Source organism: Amphibalanus amphitrite, unplaced genomic scaffold (assembly GCF_019059575.1).
Source record: "Amphibalanus amphitrite isolate SeventyFive unplaced genomic scaffold, NRLGWU_Aamphi_draft 000183F_arrow, whole genome shotgun sequence".
NCBI classification, from domain to species: Eukaryota; Metazoa; Arthropoda; class Thecostraca; order Balanomorpha; family Balanidae; genus Amphibalanus; species Amphibalanus amphitrite.
Window position 1 is genome coordinate 357,306 of NW_024881678.1, and position 23,707 is coordinate 381,012.

The 23,707-nt window shown below is 49.2% G+C and overlaps 1 protein-coding gene across 2 annotated transcripts; it reads left to right on the plus strand.

Moving 5' to 3' along the window:
• Nucleotides 1-74: 74 nt before the first annotated feature.
• Nucleotides 75-23,451, plus strand: LOC122384223 (cleft lip and palate transmembrane protein 1 homolog). 2 transcript variants are annotated; one of them, XM_043371365.1, is made up of 14 exons: nt 75-186; nt 9,373-9,567; nt 9,856-9,946; nt 10,261-10,419; nt 11,180-11,307; nt 11,521-11,596; nt 18,043-18,258; nt 18,491-18,628; nt 19,059-19,164; nt 20,471-20,646; nt 20,900-21,021; nt 21,912-22,036; nt 22,263-22,430; nt 22,842-23,451. In XM_043371365.1, exons 2-14 carry the CDS (start codon nt 9,395-9,397, stop codon nt 23,039-23,041), a joined length of 1,878 nt encoding a protein of 625 aa, XP_043227300.1. In that variant the 5' UTR covers nt 75-186; nt 9,373-9,394; the 3' UTR covers nt 23,042-23,451. The 2 variants fall into 2 exon arrangements, with proteins under 2 accessions (XP_043227300.1, XP_043227299.1); XM_043371364.1 differs by lacking the exon at nt 75-186 and adding an exon at nt 276-361.
• Nucleotides 23,452-23,707: the final 256 nt, after the last annotated feature.

Genomic DNA, 23,707 nt, shown 5'->3' on the forward strand with positions numbered 1-23,707 from the left:
CATATTTGCTGTAATTGTATTTTTTTGAATAGAATTTCCAAGGGTCACGTGGGTTTATGAGTATGGTTATGAAAGCACCCGGCTTGACATTCTTTCACTCGTCACGTCACAAGTTGACCGAGGCAAGGCCATCTATGGACCGAGGGAGAACGTGAAGATAAGGGTGTTTGAATACAGTATTTCTAGGTACGATTGGATCGACGAGATATCCTGCTAGTATCTTATAATTTTATCTTCCACCCCTATGATCTGTGAGGGCTCCAGTATAACCAACAGTCAAGTAAAAGGTTTCAGTTATTCATTGCCTAGGCTGAGGCTTGACAGTTTTGTACGATGGTTACAGGTCTCGCGGGTTTTAGCGGTAGGTTTTCCCCTATGAAATTAAGTAAATTTATGGGCTGGCTGTATATTTCGTATGAAGTTTTTGAGGGTTGAAGATGCGATTGATTTAGTCGTACACATGCCTGCCCTGCCATGATCTTCATTATGGCTTCATTGTATATTGGATTAGCTTCTGAGATGAAGCCGAAAATGTAAACAGGGCAAAACCTACTGCTTAAACCCGCGAGAATCCTACTTATGAGATGCATAGGCCACTCAAAAAATAATTGCTGGCGTGAAGTGTGGCATCTCAGCAAAATTCCAGTTGCTGAGGAACTCAAACTCAGCTGGTGTGCGGCCAGCGGCAGTGCTGATTTACCTCAGTGTATTGCAGCGTTGTTGTGAAGCAGTGCAGGCACCAACATAGTGTTGTGCACAACTGCAATGCCAGGGTTATATACTTGGCCAATAAAATGTTGGAGGATTGATGCCGATGGGGCTGGCTAGGATATAATGGATTGTTTTTGCAGTTTTCACATCAAAATTGAAGACAGCAAAATTTAATGGTTAAAGGTAGACACTTTCTTGTTGGTGCAGGCTGCTGCAGATGTCTGCTTTCCTTTCTAGTCTGGTTGGTGTGGACTCATATGGATTTGTTATCCCAGTTGATGTGACAAATATACCATGTTGCTATGCTTTTCATTCTGGAGTCAGCCTAGCTATTATTTTTCACATAAGTTATGAGCTCTCATGTTTCCTTTGGCTTGACTTGAAACTAGCATTGATCACTTCAAACATTTTTGCTAAGTGTTGTCAGTTTTTTTTTTTTTGCCTCCAAAACTCTGTTTTGCTATTTAGTATATAATTCTTGCAGAACAACTCTGGTACCAAATTTTGACAGCATGGTGCCACAAACCATAAGAGGCAAGTTAAACCACAGGAAATCTGCCTCCTTCAGTTATTTTTAGGTTTGAGAGTTGACCATAAGTTTCGCTAGCTACTCCAAAATAACCTCAGATAAGAGATGAGAGTTTTAAGGTGGCTGATATTTTTTTATGGCTGCCAGGGCCTCCTCTAACATACCCACTGGGTGGGCAAATGCCCACCCAGTCACCACAATTGCCCACCCAGTGGCGTCGATTTGCCCACCCAGAAGCAAATGCAAAAATTCTGGTCCGGCCGGACGTCCGGTACTACCTTTATGGTCTTAAGCAAACTGGATGCTGTTTGAAGGTAAAAAAAAAGTTTTCTGGTTGCCCGATATTCAGGGGTGTAGTCAGAATTTCCTCAAGGAGGGGGCCAAACAAACAGGGGTCCAAAATAACCCCCTTAAAATCCAAAAAGCCATCTGGTTGGATCCAATATTTTTTGGAGGGGGCCCAAATAAATAGAAAAATATTTATTAACAAAAAATCTTAGAACTGAGGGGGTAAGCAGTCCATGGGCCCTGTTAGATAGGCCCACGAATAGCTTCATAGAATCGCCAGTCGGTTTTGAGGGCGGTCTGAGGGCCCGTAGGTCGGATGAGGGTTCTTCAGACCGTCACAGGCCCCTACAGCGCATGAGAGCCTCGTAAGCCGTCTGAGGGTCATATAAGCCGCCTAAGGGCCACTAAGACCGACAAAAGCCCTCCTTGCACTTGCAGAGGCCCAGTCATGCCGACGGAGGGCTCTCTCAGACAAACTAAGGACCCGTTCAGGGCAGTTGAGGGCTTCCTCAAACCGATAGGGGCCCCTCAGATCGACAGTGGATCCGATCCGAGCTCCCTCAAACCGATATAGGGTCAGACCAACAGTCGGAACGCATTGATTCTGTTTACACACCGTTGGACCCAAGTTGGACCCATCCCATCCAAATGACCCCCTGGTTTCAATAGGGCCCCAAGGCTCTAAAATTGGGGCTCTCTTGGCCAAAGTATAACTATCAGCTGTGTCAAAGGATCTGCCGCAGGGGCCTTTGCGTCGCCAAGGGCCCACTGTGTCAGCCAGGGGCTCCTATAGAATAAGGACCCCTGGCTTCCAGGGGGGGGCATGGTCCCTTTGGCCTCCTCCTTGGCTATGCCACTGCAGATGACAAGCGTTCTTCCAGGCGACCAGGGGGCAGGGGCCAGGCGACCAGGCCCCCAGGCGACCAGGGGCCCCCATGCGACTAGCCCCCAAGCGACCGGGGCCCTCTAGGCGACCAGGGGCCCCAGGAAACCGGGGGTCATCGGATGAGTGCAGGGGCCCATTGGGTCATCAGAGGGCCACAGTAATGAAACTTCGATATCAAATTTCTCCGAGTAAAAGACGTTTTATCCAGTGTTTGAAAAAAATATGCCGGGGCCTGAGGGGCTCCCCCATGGCGCGTTTTGCGCTCAAGGGAGGGGGCCATTGCCCCGTGGCCCCTCCCCCTTGGCTACGCCCCTGCCGATATTGTTATTCATGGACAAAGCCGGCTAAATCTCTAAATACGGCTGAGCTAAACAAATAAGCAAGAATCATTACCGGTTCGGGCAGCCTTTACTACAATGTATTATGTTAGTTAGCCCTCGCCCGGTGAGGGGGGTTGATGCACCCCCCTAAGGTTTTTCACAAATAACGTAAAAACGGCGGCGCTCAAATTTGGCATACCCTCTGGGGCAACCTTTTGGCACTTGTCCTGAAAATTTCAGATCTCTAGTCTTTTCAGGTCAGGTCACCAGGTCACAAACCCCGTACAAGGTCAGGGGAAAATTGGACTAGTTTAGCGGCAACCGAATGCCAGAGTTTTTCGTTGATAGCGTGAGTTCTATGGCACGTACCGCTACCAAATCTAAGACACGACTTGGAGCATCTGTTTGTCACTTGGCCTTGGAGTTTTAGGTTCCAGTGACCCGAGGCCAGGTCACAAGTCACAAAAACTGGTACATTGTCAAAATAGCAAGAATACTGAATAAGAATACCTATACCTACCACGCAGTTTGCGGAGGGCTGTACGTACATGTAACTCTGGAACGAATCGCTCGAGCATCGATAACCATAAAACATGCGACAAACGTTAACTTTGCAAACTATCATCTTATTTCCAATAACGGCACTGCTTATTTCGCCTCACCCCCGCCCCCCCCCCCCCGCTAACAGGTTTTGAAATTGGCTGAACCCCAAAACAGTGGCTGGATTCGCCCTTGGGCAGGGAAGTAGCGAAAATTCTGCCCACCCAGTGAAAAATCCTTAGAGGAGGCCCTGATGGCTGCATAGGTGTCAATTATATCATGTGTTATTAGCTCATATTGCTGAAGAGCTTCATGGAGGAGTTTGAGTCTTAGGTCTAGAAATAGCAGTGGACAACAATTTTTCCTTGAGCAAAACTGGCCTTACACTGCACATCTCTTCGTTGGTCGCCTCCACACGAGCACCACGTGTGAGGCAGTCCGATCACATGTGAACTGGCTACTGGGCCCGGGCGCGGACAAATCGGTCGTCACTGAGATCACTGAGATCGCTCACTGTGCTGAGAAGTACGGGTACAAGGGGTACAAAGTAACCATACCCCTCGATTCTAAGGATCGTGTCATGATCCCAGATAAGTGGCCTTCTCATGTATCAATCAAAAGGTTTTACCATCCCAAGGGAGCTAAAGCTGCAGATCAAACTGAGGATCGACAGCTCCATCAGGGCAAACCGATGGCTAGGAGTGCTAGTGTAGATTGCATAACAGCTCATGTCACTAGATAGATGCATCCTCTATGCTAAGAGTATGCTCATTCAACTGCCAGTCCCTAAAATCGTCTTCCTCTGAGCTTCGAACTATTTGTGATAGCCACGACATTGTGTTTCTTCAGGAAACATGGCTTGCAAAGTTCAAATTGCATACGTTGAATAACGTTCATGAACATTTCAGCGGTCTAGGAACTACCTCCTTCGACTCTGGTAATAGTCTATTGTATGGCAGACCATTTGGTGGGGTAGCTATTTTGTGGAGAAAGGTTCTTCAACCATCGCTTGCAGTTAAGGTTCTCAACGATCGCTGTATGCGCTTGGATATAGTAACTAACGTGGGTCTCGTGTCTCTAATCAATGTTTACCTTCCTACAAATTATAGGGACCTGGATAGCTATGAGAAGTTTTGCATGTGTCTCGGCGAGCTCACATGCGCACTTGAAATAATTCGCGCCCAAACTTGTTTATGTGGAATACTAGGCAATTGTAACGCCAATGGATATGGTTCACGTTTTATGTCGGAACTTCTCGAGTTTTGTGAGGATAATAATCTTATAATGTCAGATATGCAATTGTTGGGACCTTTAAGTAGTACATACACATATGTGTGTGCTGCTAACTTCTCTACATCTTGGTTAGATCACTGTCTAACGAACCAGAATTTGCATAATTGTATTGAGGATATTTCAGTCAGTTATCAGATTAGTGCAATCGATCATATGCCATTGTGCGTTACATTTAAGGTTGTACCGTCTGCGACAGTTAAACCTGTCCCTCCTAAGCCTAGGCGTGCCAAGTTGCAATGGGGGAATGCGACCGAGGCAGCAATAACAGCATATAATCAGTACATGTTTACACGGATACAGCCCCACTTTGAAACTATCACGGACGATCTCCAAGGAGACTGTACAGTAAACTGCAATAGTGCTCAGCATATTGATAGTATTTCCAATATTTACAATACTATGATTCAGGTAATCACTTCCGGTGCAGACCAATGTATTCCGCAAACGTTAGTTCGGCAAAGGAACTCAAAGGCCATTTCGGGCTGGAATCAAAGTGTTAAGCTTAAGCATGAATTAGCTCGCAAAGCTTTTCTTGATTGGAGGCGTTGCGGCTCTCCTAAGGAAGGTGCAGCTGCTTCCCACATGAGACTGACTAGGCTGAGTTTTAAATATGCCATGAGGAAATGTAAAAGGGAGGAAGATCGGCTCTTAGCCAATAAGCTGGCTTATTCTCTTTCGGCCCAGAGCCTAGATCGCTTCTGGTTATTGCTTAAGAGACACTTGGGCGGTGGTGTTTCCCTTCCTCTGAGCTTTGGTAATATAGCTGGCGATGAAAAGATTCTAGCTATGTGGAAGGAATATTTCATGTCAGTTTTTAATGATCGTAGCTGTAGTAGTGACTTTGCTGTCATCGCTGACCTACCATCTGGTAGGGCTAATATGACACCACCAATAACTGATGAAGACGTGCTTTCTGCTCTTCGTCAGCTGAAAAGTGGGAAAACAGCTGGACATGATGGGGTGTCTGCTGACCACCTGCTACATCTACATGCAGAATCTTTGCCATGTCTTTTGGCACATTTGTTCAATTGCATGCTAAATCATTGTGTGCTTCCTGACAGCCTAATTTATTCTTTGTTAGTCCCCATTGTCAAGAATAAGAATGGTGCGTTGGACGACAAATCAAATTATAGGGCTATAGCCCTATCGACAACCATATCAAAGGTGTTAGAACTTATTCTGGTTGAAAAGCTAGCTCCCTTCTTAAAGACATGTGAATCCCAATTTGGATTCAAGGATGGCCATTCGACATCTCATGCTGTTTATGCTTTTAAAGAGACAGTGAACTATTACACAGAGCGAGGCAGTTCGGTGTATGTGTCCTTTTTAGATGCGAGTAAGGCGTTTGACAGAGTGTGTCATGCCACGCTTTTTAAGATACTTGATCAACGAAAAGTTCCCCCAATATATTTGAAACTTCTTATACACTGGTACGGGCATCAGAGAATGAGTGTCAAATGGGCCAGTAGGGAATCAGTGTCATTTTCCATCCAGAATGGTGTAAGACAGGGCGGAAACCTCTCCCCACTGCTATTCAATGTATATGTTACAGGGAGTATGCGATTTCAGTTAGTTTGCAACGACCCTAGGGTGGTTGTAACCTCCCTGAACGAGCAGTTTGTTTGCAACGACCCTAGGGACGTTACAAAATAACTGCTCGTTCCGGGACGTTGTAACGAAACTAGGGTCGTTGCAACCTCCCTAGTTAGTATGCAACGAACCTAGGGTTGTTACAAAATAACTAGGGAGTTTAAGAATTCATCGAGTCTCGTTTCACATGAGGGCCGTCAGCAATCTTGTCCATTGAAAATCTTGTTCAATATAATTCATTTAAAAAGAAAAGGAGAACAAAATTTGAACATTCAGCTCAGGAGTATTTCACGACGGCCATCTAGTACACATTTTGTGCAGATTAGGTGCACATTTGGTGCAGATTTGTTCAAATTAGATGGGCATTTGCCAGGAAGCCCTTCGTAAAAACGGTTATTATCCGCTCGTTTCCAGTCTTTTTGTGATTGTTAACGTTCAAATATGTGAAATGATGGTGGTCCCATGCATTATAGTGGGTGTCAAGGTCACGTGAAGGTCAGGTCAAGGTCATTGACCTTTGATGACCTTAGTTCACTTCTTCTGGGTTCATATATTCTTTAGGCTAGTTTTTGGAGCTGATTTCGAATTTAGCACCCATTTGAACATTTAAGAAGTAATTCTGGCGCCTTCGTACCATGTCACGAGGCTGTCAGTGGTGGTTGACACCTACTATGGACAGCTAGCAAGACGCCTACTGGTTGACCTGACCTGACCCGACCTGACCCAAAAACATCAAGACATCATCGGTGATCAAAGCTAACATGAAATTCGTGATCAGCGCACCGAAAAACCTCGTAACAAGCTAACTCTCCAAAGTTTTAACAGGTCCCGATTTTCCCGACTTCCTGAGTCACTGACCTGACCTGGAAAGTCAACCAATAACCTAGCCCCGCCATGTGCGTTTGCAGCTAGCAAAACACCAATAAGGGCGAGAGTTAACCCTCGCCCGCACATGCCATTTTCCCATCCTAGAACGCACATGGGGGGGGGGGGTTGCCACCCCCCCGCGCCATTTCGTTCCTGTTGGAGATAGAGCTTCGCGGTAAAGACCAAAAAGATTCTTTGGGAAGAAACGAATCCAATGATACCCAGTTTTACCTTTTCAGGTCAGTCATTGACCTTCCAGGTCAGTTCAAACTAAAAAATGTTGCTGTTTTGGGTCACCATTGTATAAGTGCGCTCTTTGTCACACTGCCCGACCAGATTTTTGCTGCTGAGGTCATTTCAGGTCAAGTTAGGTCAAGGTCAATGATATGTGTTTGTATGTCTGTGTGTATACTGATGTGTGTACCGGTTGTTTATGTGTCCAATGTCCATATTACATGAAATCATGATTTGAGAAGCTTTCACCAAGAATGCAGTCAAAAAACTTCACGAAAAGTAAATTCAGCTTGCCTAAAACGCAATTATTTTAGATGACCTAGGTTGACCTTGACCCTGACCTTGACATCTGTACATCGTCGAAAAACATGTTCCATGATAGGTGGGAGGTAAAACTGGCAAAAAAGGCCGAAATCAATGTGTCAAAAGCTCACAAGGCCCATAGCCAACGCAAGATGTTGAGAATTGGCCATTTGGGTCATGACATGACCTGAAAAACAAGGTCATATCTCCGAAACTAAAAACCACAAAAACTTGAAATTTTTAGTGAACATCAATACAGGATAGAGGAGCAGCTATACCAAAAATCAGGCTTCTAGCTCTAAAAATGTTGAGTGCAGAGCAGAAAGACTACCTGGGGGAGTGGGAACCCCCCCCCCCCCCCATGTGCCCCCTGTGAAACGAGACTCGATGATTTCTTAAACTCCCTAGTTATTTTGTAACAACCCTAGGTTCGTTGCATACTAACTAGGGAGGTTGCAACGACCCTAGTTTCGTTACAACGTCCCGGAACGAGCAGTTATTTTGTAACGTCCCTAGGGTCGTTGCAAACAAACTGATCGTTCAGGGAGGTTACAACCACCCTAGGGTCGTTGCAAACTAACTGAAATCGCATACTCCCTGTAACATATATATTGATGATCTGTTGATTAAGTTGCGTTCTCTTCGAACTGAATGTTTTGTTGGCGATTGTGCCGTCAGTGTCATCGCCTATGCGGATGATATAGTGCTTCTATCCCCCACCAGACAAGGGCTTCAGACTCTGGTGGATCAGTGTGAATGTTTTGCTGTGTCCAGAGATATAAGGTTTAATGTGCAAAAAACTGTGTGCATGGTTTTTAACCCTAGGAAGCCTTATAAAGCTAGTCATTTAATGAACTCTAAGCAGCCAAAAATCGCACTGTGTGGTGAGAATCTGAAATGGGTCAGTCAATTTAAATACCTTGGCCATATCATTTCTAATGACTTATGTGATGTGCCCGATATTCGAAGGGTAAAGCGTTCAATGTACTATATAACCAACATGCTTTATGCAAAGCTCAGGCATGCTAATAAGAGTTTAATTATAAAATTATTTAAGTCATACTGTACACATATGTATGGATGTGAACTATGGAATGTTGATACCAATCAGAGATCTCTTCGTGAAATGCATGTAGCGTATCATCGGTGTATTAAAAAGCTTATGAATTTGCCACTTGGAACCAGAAATCATGAACTGTGTCATCGAGTCAAATTACTTACTTGTCCTATGCTTCTGGCTAAAAGACAGCTCATGTTTCACCGTCGCATCAATCAAAGCAGTAATGGTATTGTCCAGTGTATTAGAAATAGTGTAATAGGCCGTAATGGATTATCTGCGAAAGCTAGCCTCGCAATACGGAGACGCTACGACCTACTAGGCTTGGATTTCAGTGTCATAACTCCATTTGACTTACAAAACATATTTATGTCGAACATTGAGCGTATAGTCAATGAACGCATGATGAGGCGGGACCAAGGCGGGACCACCTAGATGTAATGACCTAGATGCCTGACTGGGCAAAACGTAGCTGTGCTATGTCTGCATGTTCGTGTGTTGTGTTGGTGTGTATTGTTATGTGTTGAATATGTACCGTGAAATATCGGTGCGAAATAAATGGATTATTATTATATTATTATTACTGGCTGTCTTTGTAACTGACTCTAGATTCTAGAAATTCAGAGGCTAAATTTTTAGTTAATATTTGATTATCATTTGTGAATCCAGTGCAGCAAACAGCATCAGCATTATACCGGTGGTCGCTGGTGAGCAGCTGCAGTGCTGTGTAGTCAGACCATCCTCTGTTACCCAGCTGTCACAGAGGGGCAGCAGCAATGCCGGGGGAGGTGGCAGCGGCCGGCGCCGGCAGCGGCCCGGTGGCCAACGGAGAGCCGACGGCGGCCGGCGGCGACCAGCAGCAGCGGCCGCCGCAGCAGTCCGTCTTCGACATCTGCAAGGGGCTCGTCTTCCGAGCCATGATCATCTACTTCATATCGTCAATGTTCAGGTAAGAACAACTCGTTGGGAAACATCGAGTGCTTGATGGGCGGAAAGGGGGTGATGCAAGGAATGTTTATTTAAGATCCGGTATACCACAGCTTCTGAGATATCGCTATAATCAAATGCATAGAATACTTACAGCAAAATTAGCAGATGTGTTGCACTTGTGAAGGTGAACTTGGATTGATTTGATGCCTGTCGCTCCTCGCCATTCGTCTTTTCTGAAGTCTTGTTTTCTGACTGCATTCTGTAGCACATTTTATTGACATCAACCGGTGTTTGGTTCACGTTCCAGGCGTTCGCCGCCCCAGACGGCAACTGGACCTGGTGGCAAACCGACCGGAGCCATATACGCCACGAACATGTTCGAGAACGGAACTTTCATGGTATGATTATATAGTTTGGCTGTTCGGAAGTGAAGTAGAAGAAACAGAATGCTGTTAGTTCATCCATGACAGGCGATTAGAGATGTTGAAATAGAAAATTAGAATGTGAAAGTAGAGCCGAGATGTTTGCGTAGATTATATTTACAAATGGCTTATCACACTACTGAACTCACACTACTGAAACTCAAGCTTTATTTTGAGGTCTCCATATTGCATATTTTATCGACGATTATTACTGCTGCTTGTACCGACAGGACATGTATTCTACGTGAGGGAGTCGATGTCTGACGACACGACTCTGCTCTGACTTTCAGGACATGTACGCGTACGTGAGTGAGTCGGAGGACGGGCCGGACTTCAGTCGGCCGGAGCAGCTGGTGTGGCGCCAGCTGGGACTTCAGTACGGCGACTGGGTCAGCGGGCCGAGCGGAGACGGCATCTTCTCCCACCAGCTCACCTACCGGCCCTCGCAGGTGCGGCGGCTGAGGGAGGCTGTAATACGCACTGCCGGACAAATAATGTGGCGCTGTGCTAACCCGTCGAGTGTAATTATAATAGTGTAATATGATTATAATTATGATAATTATAATTATTATATTATAAGTGTTGTGTCATTATAGTGTAATTATAGTCAATGGATTAAAGGGACTATCCCACCTTCTAAAATGTTGTTAAAACCAGTTAAATTGTGCCCGACTTTATAGATTGGATGACCAGGAACACGGTTCTGGCATTTATTTTTCATTAAACATCTTAGGCTTCCCATATTCCAAACACAAACTTTCAAATATGTGACGTCACAGCCCAAAATTACCTCCTTCCCCAGGCCACATTACTGTCATAAAGCTGATTCTTTTTACTCTGTAGGCACAACAACAAAGTTCAGACCAAGTTTTAAGCGATTTTTCAACGAACAAACCCATTTAAATCAGAATGACTAAACGAGGTGACGTCACACTAACGGTCGCTACATGTTGAAGATAGGGCCTTGTACAAGGCCCATTTTCAAATGAAGGGAACGAATTTCTTCAACACCAAGAGGCCGCGGGGGTTGCAAATAGATAGATAGTGGTTTCTGAACCTCGCCGCAAACTTGGCTATCTCAACTCAAACCCCATGTTATAGGTGGGATAGTCCCTTTAAATACGATGCTTATATTTCGCAAAGGTGTCGATTTACGATACAGCGCTTGTTTATCCAAGCTAACACGGTACGGTATTTGTTTGTTTTCAGGCGGTACTGAACAACGGCTCCGTGTATTTGCACGTATATATCGTGCGGGAGGGCAGATCACCGGATCCCTCGAAGGGCAAGCTGTACTCGAGGCAGGAGACCATTTCGGGCACAAAAAGACTAAACAAGTGAGTCCGGGGGTTCTCTGTCATAAGGTGGTCTTGGCGTGGAGAACGAGTGGAACATGTTCGCCTAGGGTTGGTGGGCACTCGGGGAGCATCGCTTTTTAACTGCTTTCGCCGACTGGTTTCTGATTTTACTTCATTTCGCGGAAATGCTCCCGAAGTGCTACTGCGTTGCTCGGTTCCGACTGGCTTTGACGCACTGGAATCCGTCCACAGATTCAAACGCAAGGTGTACAAGCGGACTCAGAACCTGCTGACGGGCAGCTCTGAAATCTCTGAGGAGGACCTCAAGGTAAGTGTACCTGCGCATCGCAGTGATGGGGCGGCCCCTGAACAGCTCTGTGGCCGGCGAGGGGCTCTGGGTTTACTGTATGAGCAGTAACGGCGGTGTTCGACTGCAAACTGACATTGCCTCGATTTAAAAAAAAAACTTCAGTGATCTAGGTTTGTGACTATGCCGGCCGCGGGCTTTCCGTAGCATTACGAAGGTCTGCAGTCGTCATTTAAATCAAGTTAGATCTCCTTTTAATTGTGCCATGTTTCATGCATGCATGGATGTGGTACATGTCACTTATGTGTTAGCAAATCATCCTCCCCCCAAAAAAAGACTTCAATGCTTTGGTCCGAATTCGGTTACATTACAACATATTCTAAGCAAAATAAGGAATGTCAAAATTGATGAGCGTAGTAGCCCCGTCACATCCTTGAACCTCGCTGTATCGTCGAGTCTTGTACCAAAAGCTTTGCCCGCCTCCATCCAATACCTTTGCCGTAAAGCGGTGCATCCGTCCGCCGTTTATTAAATTACTTGAATGGGTCATGTTAGGAACGCTGGTCACGATTCTATTATCGCCATTCTAACGCGGACTGATGTGAAGCATGCAACTATCTCTAAGAACTCTGTTGTGGACGCTGACAATTTCGTGAGCGCCCTAAGCCCCAACTCATCGTCATCAAAAGTCGGATGGACGCAGTCTATCCTCGGCTAAAGTCGAGGGAGCCGCGTCCTTGGCCGTCTCCGTCCCTTCAGGTCGTTTGTCCCTGATGCCGTTTTCTTTTCAGATTAGCGCCCCCCTCAGGAAACAGTCTGCCATCATCCGCGAACCATTGCTCCGTGCTATTGAGCTTGTGCCGTGTACACAATAGCTATACACATGGAGCGATTGCTTTTGCGCAGTCACGTCCAGTTATGTCACTGCACATCTCGCGATAACGCGAGATGTGATTACGCGCCCGTAAACCTCAATACATTCGGTCGACTGGTCTCGCGCTATCGCGACTGGTTTCTGTTGCTGTCCTCGGTTACTAATGCTGCTGATTCGCTGTTGGTTGTTCTGTCTGAGCACGCCTCTGGAGTAGGAGGAGTGGTTCGTTTGCGGCACGCCAGCGCTCAACACTTCCTCATTGGAGCACAAAACATTCGATCACCGCTGCGACTGGGTAGTGCAATGCGTCCCACCTCAGTGTGCACTGTTCATTTTCGCCCGTCTGTGGCGCTCAGAAGAAGCCAAGGACGCCACAGAGCTCGCAGTGTGGCCGTTGTGCCGGTGCCGGCGGCGGTAGCATCACTGACAGGGCTGGCGGCGGCACCATGACACCCCAAGGCTGCGAGTACGAACCGCCGGCCGGCACGGTGCGCCAGGGCGAGCCGGCCACCGGAATGGTGGTGTGCTGGACGCCGGCGGAACCGCTGTTCGCAGTTCCCTGAGTGTCGCTGGAAGATGACAGCCAGGAGAAATCCGCTCCAGTCGGGCTCGGCTCTCTGTCGTCCTGGTGAGCCCCGGCGCGGGTATAAGCGGCGACAGGCGGCGGTGGCGGCGGTAGATAGTAACCAGTAGGTGCTAGTACCCGCACCTTCACCCTCCCCGGCTCGGCCGTCTGCGGCACACCCACCATGGTGACGGACGGGCGGACGGCCGGAGCCGGCGGCGGCCACATGGGGAACAGCGCGCTGTTGTGGCCGCTGACGCCGACCGGTACGGGCCGCACAGAGCTACAGTCGGACGGCATCATGGTACGGTACGCCACCGTCGTCACCGTTACTGTCACCGTGGCTGGCAGCGGCGCCGACACAGGCTGACCGTTAATGACGAGTCCTTCCTGTGGCAGAACGGGCAGCGGTAATGGAGTGGTGAGACTCGGGAGATCTACTTCGATAGCGACGTCGGCTTCGGCCCCGCCATCCCCGGGCGGCGGCAGATCGACGGGTGGCCGGGGCTCGGCGACTGGAGCAGACACCTCGGCGCCGTTCACTTCCAGTGGTGATCGGCCGGGCGAGGGCAGAGAGGACACGGTCTGACCGTTGATGACGAGTTGAGCGTCAGTGATGGACAGCACCGCGAGAGTCACAACGGCCACCAACCAGCGGCTCGGGGCACCGGGTCCGCCGACGGGGCGGCGTAAGACCGACATCATGTTCACTGGCGATGACTCTTCTCCAAAATTGCGTCGATAACTATCCTGGTGGAGTCTTTGGTGACGATTTCTTTTGCACGCTGTAGACGCCTTTCCTCCGCTCCGTATCCCAGTCAGTCTTGTCCCGAGTGATGCCAGTCCCGAGTGGTGCACCTTCCAGCTCGGCGGCTCGGCCCGGACTGACCGCGCCGGCCGGTCGCCAGGAGCGGCTGTGACGCGGTGGGTGCGCTGATGACCGTCGCTCTCCGCCGGCGTGTGGCAGGCTCGACCGCTCCTGTCACGCGCCCGGAACGCAGCCCACGGCCATGACTCGTCCCCAGCCGCCGGCAGCGTGACGCGGCACGAGTCAAACGTGACGTGGCGTCACTCCAAAGTGACTCGGCACGACGTCGACGCTTCGCGAACCGACTCGAAGTAGCCGCACCGTGCTCAATTGGCCATCGACAGGTGCTTCACAGATACAAACTGCATAGTTGGGGTGGTCTAATGCGGCGGCGTGGGCTGTTGACTGTTGCCCTGACCTCGAACGGCCTTGCTCGAACAAGCTCCTGCTTTGTGAAAGGACCAATGAAGATCGAACCGGAGGTCGAGCAGGTGCCATAACTGCTGAGTCACCCTGAGTCCAGGAACCTATCAGACCTTGAAATTGGACGCTACCCGTTTTTAACGCCGTGGCCAATTGGTAGTCTGTGATGCGAGGGACATCCGCAACATTGTACTGGGTCACCATGTGTGTCTGGACATAGCTGGCATATCTGATTTGACTATTATTTACTGCTCCGTGATAATAGAATCACTGGCCCCTCAATAATGGTCATTCGGAGTCACGGTATTTTCGTAGCCGGTCCACGGTACCCTCGCCTTTGTATCGCGGATTTTTATGGGAAAATTATACGAGTGTGTCCTATCATTCGAGCTTGTTGAAGCGATGCATGAAAACAATGCGACCGCACGTCCTTTCAGATTAGGTTTAGAGCCATGGGGACATAGGATGAAAAAGTTTGCGTAGTTACTTGCTTGGCTGCTTGTTTGCCTAAGTGTTTGCTTGATGGAATTTTCGAGCCAGTTTCTCTCGGAGCAGGCTGGATGGAGCACCGCACATAGTTATTACAATCTTACATGATTCATATAGCATGTTGTTTACGCAATTTTATTTACAGTATATTCACTTAACGATAAACAAATAAGGTTATTGTGACAAGCGCCTATTCGCGAGGCTTACATAGTATAACCGATGGGTTTAACGAGCTCCATTTTTTCGGTAGGTTCTGGTATGTCATTTAGTGGCGAAGATGTACACACAGACGTCATAGCAAGCCCTGGCCTATTGTACCGGGAAATTATTGTCAGACGAGGGTTAATTCACGGAGCATTGCATCACTACATGCAAGAAGCATATGCGCTTCTTTGCCGAGTGTCATTGCGAAGTGCATAAATGCGGCAGATTGCCTGAATTATCCCCTGAACACTGCTTCTATATCTTGTTTGGCCACTAGTGACACCGCGCTCGCACGTTGGACGGTTCAGTGAGGTTCACTGGACTGGCTGGGGTCGTTCGACGGTTACACAAAGCCGCTGGTCGCGGAGTGCCGGTCATTGGCTTCCAGCAGAGTCATCAGCCGCCTCTCCGTCCGGATGGTATACTCAGACCACGCGGTACGGACGGCTGACCGCGGCTAACGGTCGATTCCGAGCTGCGGTGAACTCGCTCAGAAGTAAATCGTCTCCCTGCCGACGATAAAGTTTCGGTTAGGGTCGACGGTGGCGGGCGGCGGCGGCTGGGTAAACTGACTGACGATGACGGCGGGCTTCCCTGGACCGCCAGAGAGCGGTCTCGTCCACCAGGCACCGCCGGGCCGCGCACTGACGAACGGGACTCTGCTGAGCGTCGGATGTACCCCGGTGGCTGTGAGGCTGGCTGGATATCCTGTGGCCAGCGTCAGACTACCGCCGTGTCCTGTGAGGCCACCGTGACTTCCACCGGGCCTTGTGAGACTTGCATGGCTTCCGCCGGGCACTGTGAGACTCGCGTGACTTCCTCCAGGCACTGTGAGGCTGTCGTGGCTGCTTCCGTGTGTTGTGAGGCTACCGAAGCCGCCTCCGGGTAAAGTAAGGCTCCCATGGCTACCTCCGGACAAAGTGAGACTGTCGTAGCCACCATGGCCTCCGCTGGGCACTGTTAGGCTGCCGAAGCCGCCTCCATGTGCCGTCAGGCTGCCGTGACTGCCAAAGCCGCCGTGTGTCGTCAGAGTCGGACACTCCGGCCTGCCCGGCGGGCAGCGCTCGACGCCCCCAGCTGCTAGCGGAGGTGCGCGCACGGGGGCACACCAGGGCCTCTCGACAGTCCTGTAGAGAATCTTTGTGGTAGTGAGGGTGACGGTAGCGCAGGGCGGGTGGCGGAGGGAGGACTCCAGCCACGGCCGCAGGGCGCTGGCGGCGGTCACCGCACACAGGAGCAGCAGCGGCCCACCTCGACACTGCATGGTGTTCGACTGTCGCCGCCACCGCTGCTGGCCCCGCCGACACCGCCCGGACGGAGCAGCCTTTTGTCGGTGACGTCAGCCAAGACAATGCGTTCGGGGCGGGCGGTACGGGACGCCGTCTCGGCCGACGCCTTGGAGCTGCGGCCCGCACCGCAGTCCAGTCGACGGTGGGGAAAACCGGGCCGCTTTGTCACACGACCCAGCGTGGTGGGCGGGGCGGATAGATGAATGGACCGTGAAGACCTGGAACTAAGATAGACGTGACAGAAGGCATCTGACGATGTCATTCGTTGACCTACGCCTATTTCTCCGTGGGCTACTGATAACTTTCAGACCGTTCGTGCTATGGGCATGACAGGATTATTTATATTACACATGAAGGCAGAAAGACTCATTGAACAATGCAAAGTATCAAAGATGGTCACCTCACCTTTATGATGTCGGCCTCAAAGGTGATGTCCGCCACAAGTGCGGACTGATAAGCTATGACCTTTAGATGGGGTAGGTACTCCGATATGAACGTTAGGTAGTTTCTATTAGTACCTACTAGACTGCCGTCTTACAAAGAAAAAAGATTATCAGGGATGATACGCAGACATTAGGATAGGCGATCGAATGTCATTTACTGCTTTCATCAGTTATACATCGGAATGTAAATGACTCAAACTATATGGCTTACATCAGATCAAATTCAAATTGTGCCAGAATAGTTGTATAACTCTGCAAGGTTTCAGAATCACAAAGAGCGTAGTTATTATTTTAATAGCTACGTAATTGCGTGCTGTGTTATCTGATGCGTGTTTGCCTTTGATCGTCCTCTGCACCGGAAAATCATGCCATGATTTGCCAGTACATACATGTTTGCTGACAAGATAATGCGGGCATTACATGACCTGAGTTGTAGCGTCATTGTAACCCAAGGTAACCTATCATCCGCTTCCGGATGCATTGTAAGAGAAGTTGAAGACTCTTTGCCCCTCCCTGCTCTTGTCGAGCCATGCAAGTGGCTGGCCCTAGTTCCGGGCACCTAAAAGCTGCAACATTTTCGTTCCGGTCCGCTTCACAAGGACCAAGCCGCGTGGACGGAACTGGGACCGGAAAATGGCGCAGTCTCTCGCTGCCGCCGCCGCTGATGGCCAGGTGCTTTGGGCGACACAATGGTGTCTCGGTCGGCAGCGCTGTTTGATTGGCGGTGTTCTGTGTGTGACCTTTGTATCCGCCGCGGCTGGTGACGTCCCCTGGACGGCGGCTTTACAAGCATCCCCAGACCCCGTCCCCAGGCCAGTGACTGACGACGGAGCGATTAATACATCCTTCGTCTTAACGGTTTCCACCTTTACCAACACCTATTAATCGCTAATTAACGCAGTTAATGTTCTCAAATTTCATAATCGTATCATTACTGCTGTTTCAATCATTCAGGATAAAAGCTCGAAGTCTTGTTATTGTTGGAACCAGTAGCGCAAAATTGTCGACGTTTGTCGTCGATGTTTATGCCCATCTACACACAAAGAGCCCTGCTGTCATTTTCCTGAAATATTTGAGGACAGTCAATTATCACATCGAACAACAATGATGATAGCTTTCCACTCTACCTCGCACCCGCTTCAAACAGGTCAAATTAAGGATCATCCATTTCCACGCTCATTTTTTCGAACAACGCTAGAATAAGTGACATGTCAAGTGATGATAAATGAGTATGACCCACAATTACCCAGCTGATGTACGTGTGTGTGTAAATGCTGAGTATATCACCGTAGGATTGCATCTGACCTTGTACCCAACCGACTCACCCTTTGTCTGCCTCTTACACTATGTCCGCCGCTGTTCCGATTTGCAGAAGGCGGATACGATACAGTCGGAGCGTCTCTCGCACTGGCACCCCAACATGACCATCAGCATCGTGCACGACTTCACCACGTGGACCAAGGCGGCTCTGGTGCCGCCCATCGACGAGTACATCCACTTCACACCATCCGGGGAGCGCTACCGACCCATCCTCTTCATCAACGACTACTGGAACCTCAACAAGGACTACATGCCCATCAACGACACGGTGAGCATACGCCATCGTTTGTAATGCCCAGATTTTATCCTCGGTCACTGTTGCCTCTGTATTTCGTTTACTATTGATGTTGTTCTCTATGGGTATCGCGCTGTCGCAATCTGCCGACCCCGTTGGAGACGGTACAGCGCTCGGCGTCCTACCCACCAACAGGCTCAATGTCAGGACTCAGTCCTCCCTCCTTGCCCTGTCTGACTTCTCCGACCTTTTCTTCTTCCCACAGATGAAGGAGCTGCAGCTGCTGCTCACCTTCCAGCCCATCACCTTCTTCAAGTTCCAGCTGTACAGCTCGATGGGCATGCGCAACAAGTGGACGGCCAACCTGCTGGGAGATGCCGCTGAGGAGAACGACGAGGACCAGGTGGGAACCGGAACAGATTGAAACAGGAACCGGAACAGATTGAAATAGACACAACCTTGCCAGTCGGTTCTAGCAAAGCTGTAATGCTACGAAGCATTGTCATGCGTTTGTAGCCCAGCTTTTTATCAGTGGCACAGGTAGTACGAGATCAGTTTGTGTGCAGCGAATTGTGACATGCTGTGCAGTGGTGGAAACAGCGCAGCGAGCTAGGTAATATGCAGTTTTGCAGATTATCTATCGTTTGTAGCCCACTTCACCCTTTCATTATCCTTTTATGCATTTAACAGTCGTTAAACGTCGTACTTGTGTTTTATGACATCCGCCGTCTCCGGTTCGTTGATTTGTCTCGCTGTATATTCTCGGCAATACGGTATATCGCTAATTGTGTAATTACATAGCTTGTTTGACTGTATGTCGTCTGTGCCGCCAGGACTCGATGAAGGAGGCTATTCTGGAGACAAATCCGTACCTGATGGCGCTCACAGTGGCCGTCTCGCTGCTGCACAGCGTCTTCGAGTTTCTCGCTTTCAAAAATGGTACTTGCGACCGTTAACGGCGGCTCCACTTCATTGTATATGGTAGTGGTGTGAAGCTTTCTCCGCCCTTTTCTTTGAGTTTTACTTGAATATTTCTACTTATATTGATGCTTGACTGAAACGAAGGCGTCCAACCGAAACAATACATACTCGCAAACGTATTTACGAAACAATGCTAAACTGAGTCATGGCTACATGTGTGTATGTCTACGACCAGTCTGCAATGTAATACAAATGTTAACCCGCGCACCGACGGGGGGGCGGATATCCGCCCCCCCCCCCCGAAATTTCCGAATAGCGGGAAAACCGCGGCGCTACGCGCCGCGAAATTTGGTATGACTATTCCCTCATCAATTTTACACATGGTGTGCAAGTTTGAACCTCCTACCTTTCAAGGTCAGGTCACCAGGTCACTTTGAATGACCCAACCTCAAGTCACTTTTTTGCAACTTTGTCACCGTGCCAGAGCTACAGTAGATGTCGGAGGCCTTTGAAAGTCGCAGGATGTAATTAGGTCATTAGTAGCTACAATTTGTATATCTCGGAATTTTGATACCAGTGACCTAAGGTCAGGTCAATTTCGCGACCTCCCCATTATAAGTCAATGGGGGAAAAATCAACTCCCTGTTTTTACCACTAAAACGGGTCGGAATGGCCCCATATACCATACATGACTTCATATACGATCAACCTTCACTACCTTGAGGTCTGTTTTGCTGTTGGGTAGCTGTGAGGTCATGTGACGTCATCAAAGGTCACCAAAGGTTTTTGGCCAATAACTCCGTACAGGAACAAGATACAGACGCGTGGATGGTCTCATTGTGTTCAGCTCGTCAAGACGCATCGAATGATATACATGATGACCTCGAGGTCACGTGACCTGAGGTCAACCCTTGACCTTGACCTTTCGAGGTCAACATATATATCATTCGATGCGGATTGACGAGAGGATCACGATGATGCCCTTAGTTTGTTCCTATCTTGACTAATTCGAAAGTTATTCGAGAAAAACTCTCCATATCTAGCGCCGCCATTTTGACTTTTTCGACCCCTGTGACGTCATCTATGACCTGACCTGAAAATGACCTTGGTAAAAATTGTAGATCTTGACCGTGCGTATCCGATGCCGTTTACCGCTTGTTGCTATCTTGCTTCGTTCTCGAGATCTCAGGGGGGGCGGTCATCCGCCCCCCCCCCCCCCCGTCGGTGCGAAGTTGGCGCAGACCCCCGTCGGTGCGCGGGTTAAATGCTGTTCGTGAAGTGTATGCTATTTGACTATTAACCATTTTTCCCATCATTTCCGCAGACATCCAGTTCTGGAACAACCGCGAGTCGCTGGAGGGGCTATCGGTGCGCTCGGTGTTCTTCGGCGTGTTCCAGGCGGGCGTCATCATGCTGTACGTGCTGGACAACGACACCAACGCCGTCATCAGGATCAGCTGCGCCATCGGAATGGCCATTGAGTGCTGGAAAATCACCAAGGTGCGTACCGGTGACCTCACTAGATGGACAGCCGCCGTTCATTAGGAAGTAACCGATTTTTTTTTTATTATTGAAAGGTGAGGTGTAGACTGAAGCTGGTGTTAAATGTAAATGTAGTATGTGATAGACGACACGATATCGTGCTTCTGTGTTCCGATAAGTGCGCAATGGGTTGTATGGTGCTCCCAGTCAGCCTGTGACTTTCCGACTCCCTGACTGGTGCTGCCGCTTAATCGTTTACCTCCCCTCCCAGGTATCTGATGTGAAGATAGACCGCCAGAACCGCATCCTGGGCATCATTCCTCGCATTTCGTTCGAGGACAAGGGCTCCTACGTGGAGTCCAGCACCAGAGAGTACGACAAGATGGCTTTCAAGTGAGTAAACTATGTTCCAAGTATCCGCCAAGTTAATTATTTTTGTCGGGTTTGCTGTTTGCCTGTAACAACCAGTAATAACTGGGAAATTGTGTTGGTTAGAACGTTATCTTTATTCTTGGTTTTGCTTTACACGTCACGATTCATTTTGACATGATTTACTCAGTACGGTTGTATTTGCGCTGGCTGCAGTGGCGCGGGAACCGGGGGGGCTAGGGGGGGGGGGGCTGAGCCCCTCCAACTTTTCGGCTGGGGGGGCTCGTAATGTATTTGAGCCCCCCCCCCCCCCCCCCCAGCTGGAGGAATCGATATCGGAAATCTACCAACACAATTTCATAGATTCACACATAGGCGCGGGAACCGGGGGAGAGGGCAGTGGGGGAAGCTTGCCCTCACAACTCTGGGGCCGTGGGGGCGGTGCCTCACAACTTTTCATGAGGCCAGGAACCGTTGGGGCAGCTTGTCCTCCCCAAATTAGGGGTTGTGAGTCACAAAGGAAGAAAGCATGTGAGTGAAAAATCTACCTATTTTACTGACTCGGCAACTCATTTGGCAGCTTAAAACCTTTATTCCAGGTTGCCAAAACGGTAGTTTCTTCACTCAGCTGAGACGGAATACCTCACTTTTTTGCAAATATTTTCTTCTTCTTTTTCGTTGAAAAGGCCAAGGTCTGAAAAATAAGTGGCCTAAAACCGATGAGAAAGCTAGATTTGGGGGTACCCTAGGTTGATATCTATGATGGTTCAGCCCCCCAGTCTGAAAGAAGTTCCCGCGCCACTGGCTGGCTGGCGCACGTTTTCAAACAGAGTGTGTTTTGTCGGCCATTGGTACTGCGGTATGGCGTCGGCCGTCTCCGGCGCGAGGGTGACAGTGGCTCTGTCCGTCGTCAGGTACCTGTCGTGGGCTCTGTTCCCACTGCTCGGCGGCTACGCCGTCTACAGCGTGGTCTACATGGAGCACAAGGGCTGGTACTCGTGGGTGCTCTCCATGCTGTATGGCTTCCTGCTGACGTTTGGTAAGTCCCTCACCGTGTGTGGCGGCTCGGTGGGCTGCAGCAAGGGAAGCCCGCCTGGACAGTGGGCTGTACCGACGGTGTCGGTCATTTAGCTCTGCTGTGACCATTGTTGCCGCCCTGATTATTGTTGTGGAGTTGCATACTGCACTCTAAGGAAACTGATTTTACTTTTTCACTAGGACTCGTCTAGTTCAGCGTTTAATTTGTGCTATGCCTCTTTCGACAGGCTTTATCATGATGACCCCGCAGCTGTTCATCAACTACAAGATGAAGTCGGTGGCCCATTTACCCTGGCGCATGATGACATACAAGGCGCTCAACACCTTCATCGACGACATGTTCGCGTTCATCATCAAGATGCCCATGATGTACCGGATCGGGTGCTTGAGGGACGGTAAGTTGGCGTACGTGACGGACTGATGAAAAACAGACGATGAATCGATTCAATGGTGTCTCAGTAAGTCGTCTGTCACGTCATATTTGAGGTAGACTGGGTGGCATGAGATAACAAGAATGCGTGTTTGGAGTGTCAAGTTTACAAGTGTCTGGAGTGTTGATGCATTCAATTGGTTATTTGATGGACGGTAAGTCGATGGATTGGTTCGGTTGTTCAAGTAAGTTAATCAGGATTAGGTGTTCGCTGATCAGTACCGATACATGATATGCATTAGTGGTTCGGTTGGTTGTCTCGCGCCCCACTCTGACACTGAATTGGTTCAACGTTAAGTCCGAAATCTGTATCATTGACTTCGCTGTGCCCACGCGGTGACTGGACTCTCGCTGACTCCGTGTCCCCGCTCCACAGACGTTGTCTTCTTCATATTCCTGTACCAGCGCTACATCTACCGCGTCGACCCGAGCCGGGTCAACGAGTTCGGCTTCTCGCAGGAGATGCTGGAGCGGAAGCAGACCGGTGCGCGGGCCGCCGCCGATGAGCAGACGGCCGAGCAGCCGGCGGTGGCCGCCGCGCCGCCCAAGTCGGACGCCGACAAAAAGGCGGACTGAGCGGCGCGATGGAGCGGGTGTCTAGTCGCTGGGTGTGGGACCGCGCGCGGAGCCGCAGCGCCGCCGGACGAGATTGACGTCATGTACCCATGTTCTGTGTGTCCTGTTAGTCCCATATTGTCGCGCGAATGTTGCCGGCGGCTCAGCCGATTGTGTGCGGCCGCGGCGGCCGGTGTGTGTCGTTTATATACCAGACGGCGATGGATGTCTAATCACGTAATGCGGCGCCGCGAGCCAATGTCGAGCTGGTGTGGACCTCAATGTGTTCTGTGTGACATGTTTTCGCTGTAGCGTTGGCATTCTGTTCGAAAACGTGGACAGCCATTTCTGATAAGGTGTCGATGTTTTATGGTGCATATGAAATAGTCAAATTTGTCCAAGGAATATGAATAAACAGATTGTTACTTTGAGTTCGGTCTATCGATGACGTCTAGCTTATTTCCCAAATATATCCGCAATTCGACATGTTCAACCTAAGAAGTGGGAAGTGACTGTATATAGGTCAGTTATATAACCGTGAAGTAGATGCCACAAAGGTCAAGTTTGTGATAAAAACTTATCATCGAGCGTGATTCAGGTTACCAATCACGCCTTCCGAAATCTCGATTTGCTATCAGCTCAACAATGTGTGCAACAGGGTCATTTCTTTTAAGCAAACAATCAAAT

What these genes read in the sequence shown, in the direction of transcription:
- LOC122384223 (XM_043371365.1), top strand. Translation starts at nt 9,395, where the DNA reads ATGCCGGGGGAGGTGGCAGCGGCCGGCGCCGGCAGCGGCCCGGTGGCC. An exon ending in GGCACAAAAAGACTAAACAA is followed by an intron (nt 11,308 to 11,520) that starts GTGAGTCCGGGG and finishes ATCCGTCCACAG; the next exon opens with ATTCAAACGCAAGGTGTACA. An exon ending in AGTGCTGGAAAATCACCAAG is followed by an intron (nt 20,647 to 20,899) that starts GTGCGTACCGGT and finishes CTCCCCTCCCAG; the next exon opens with GTATCTGATGTGAAGATAGA.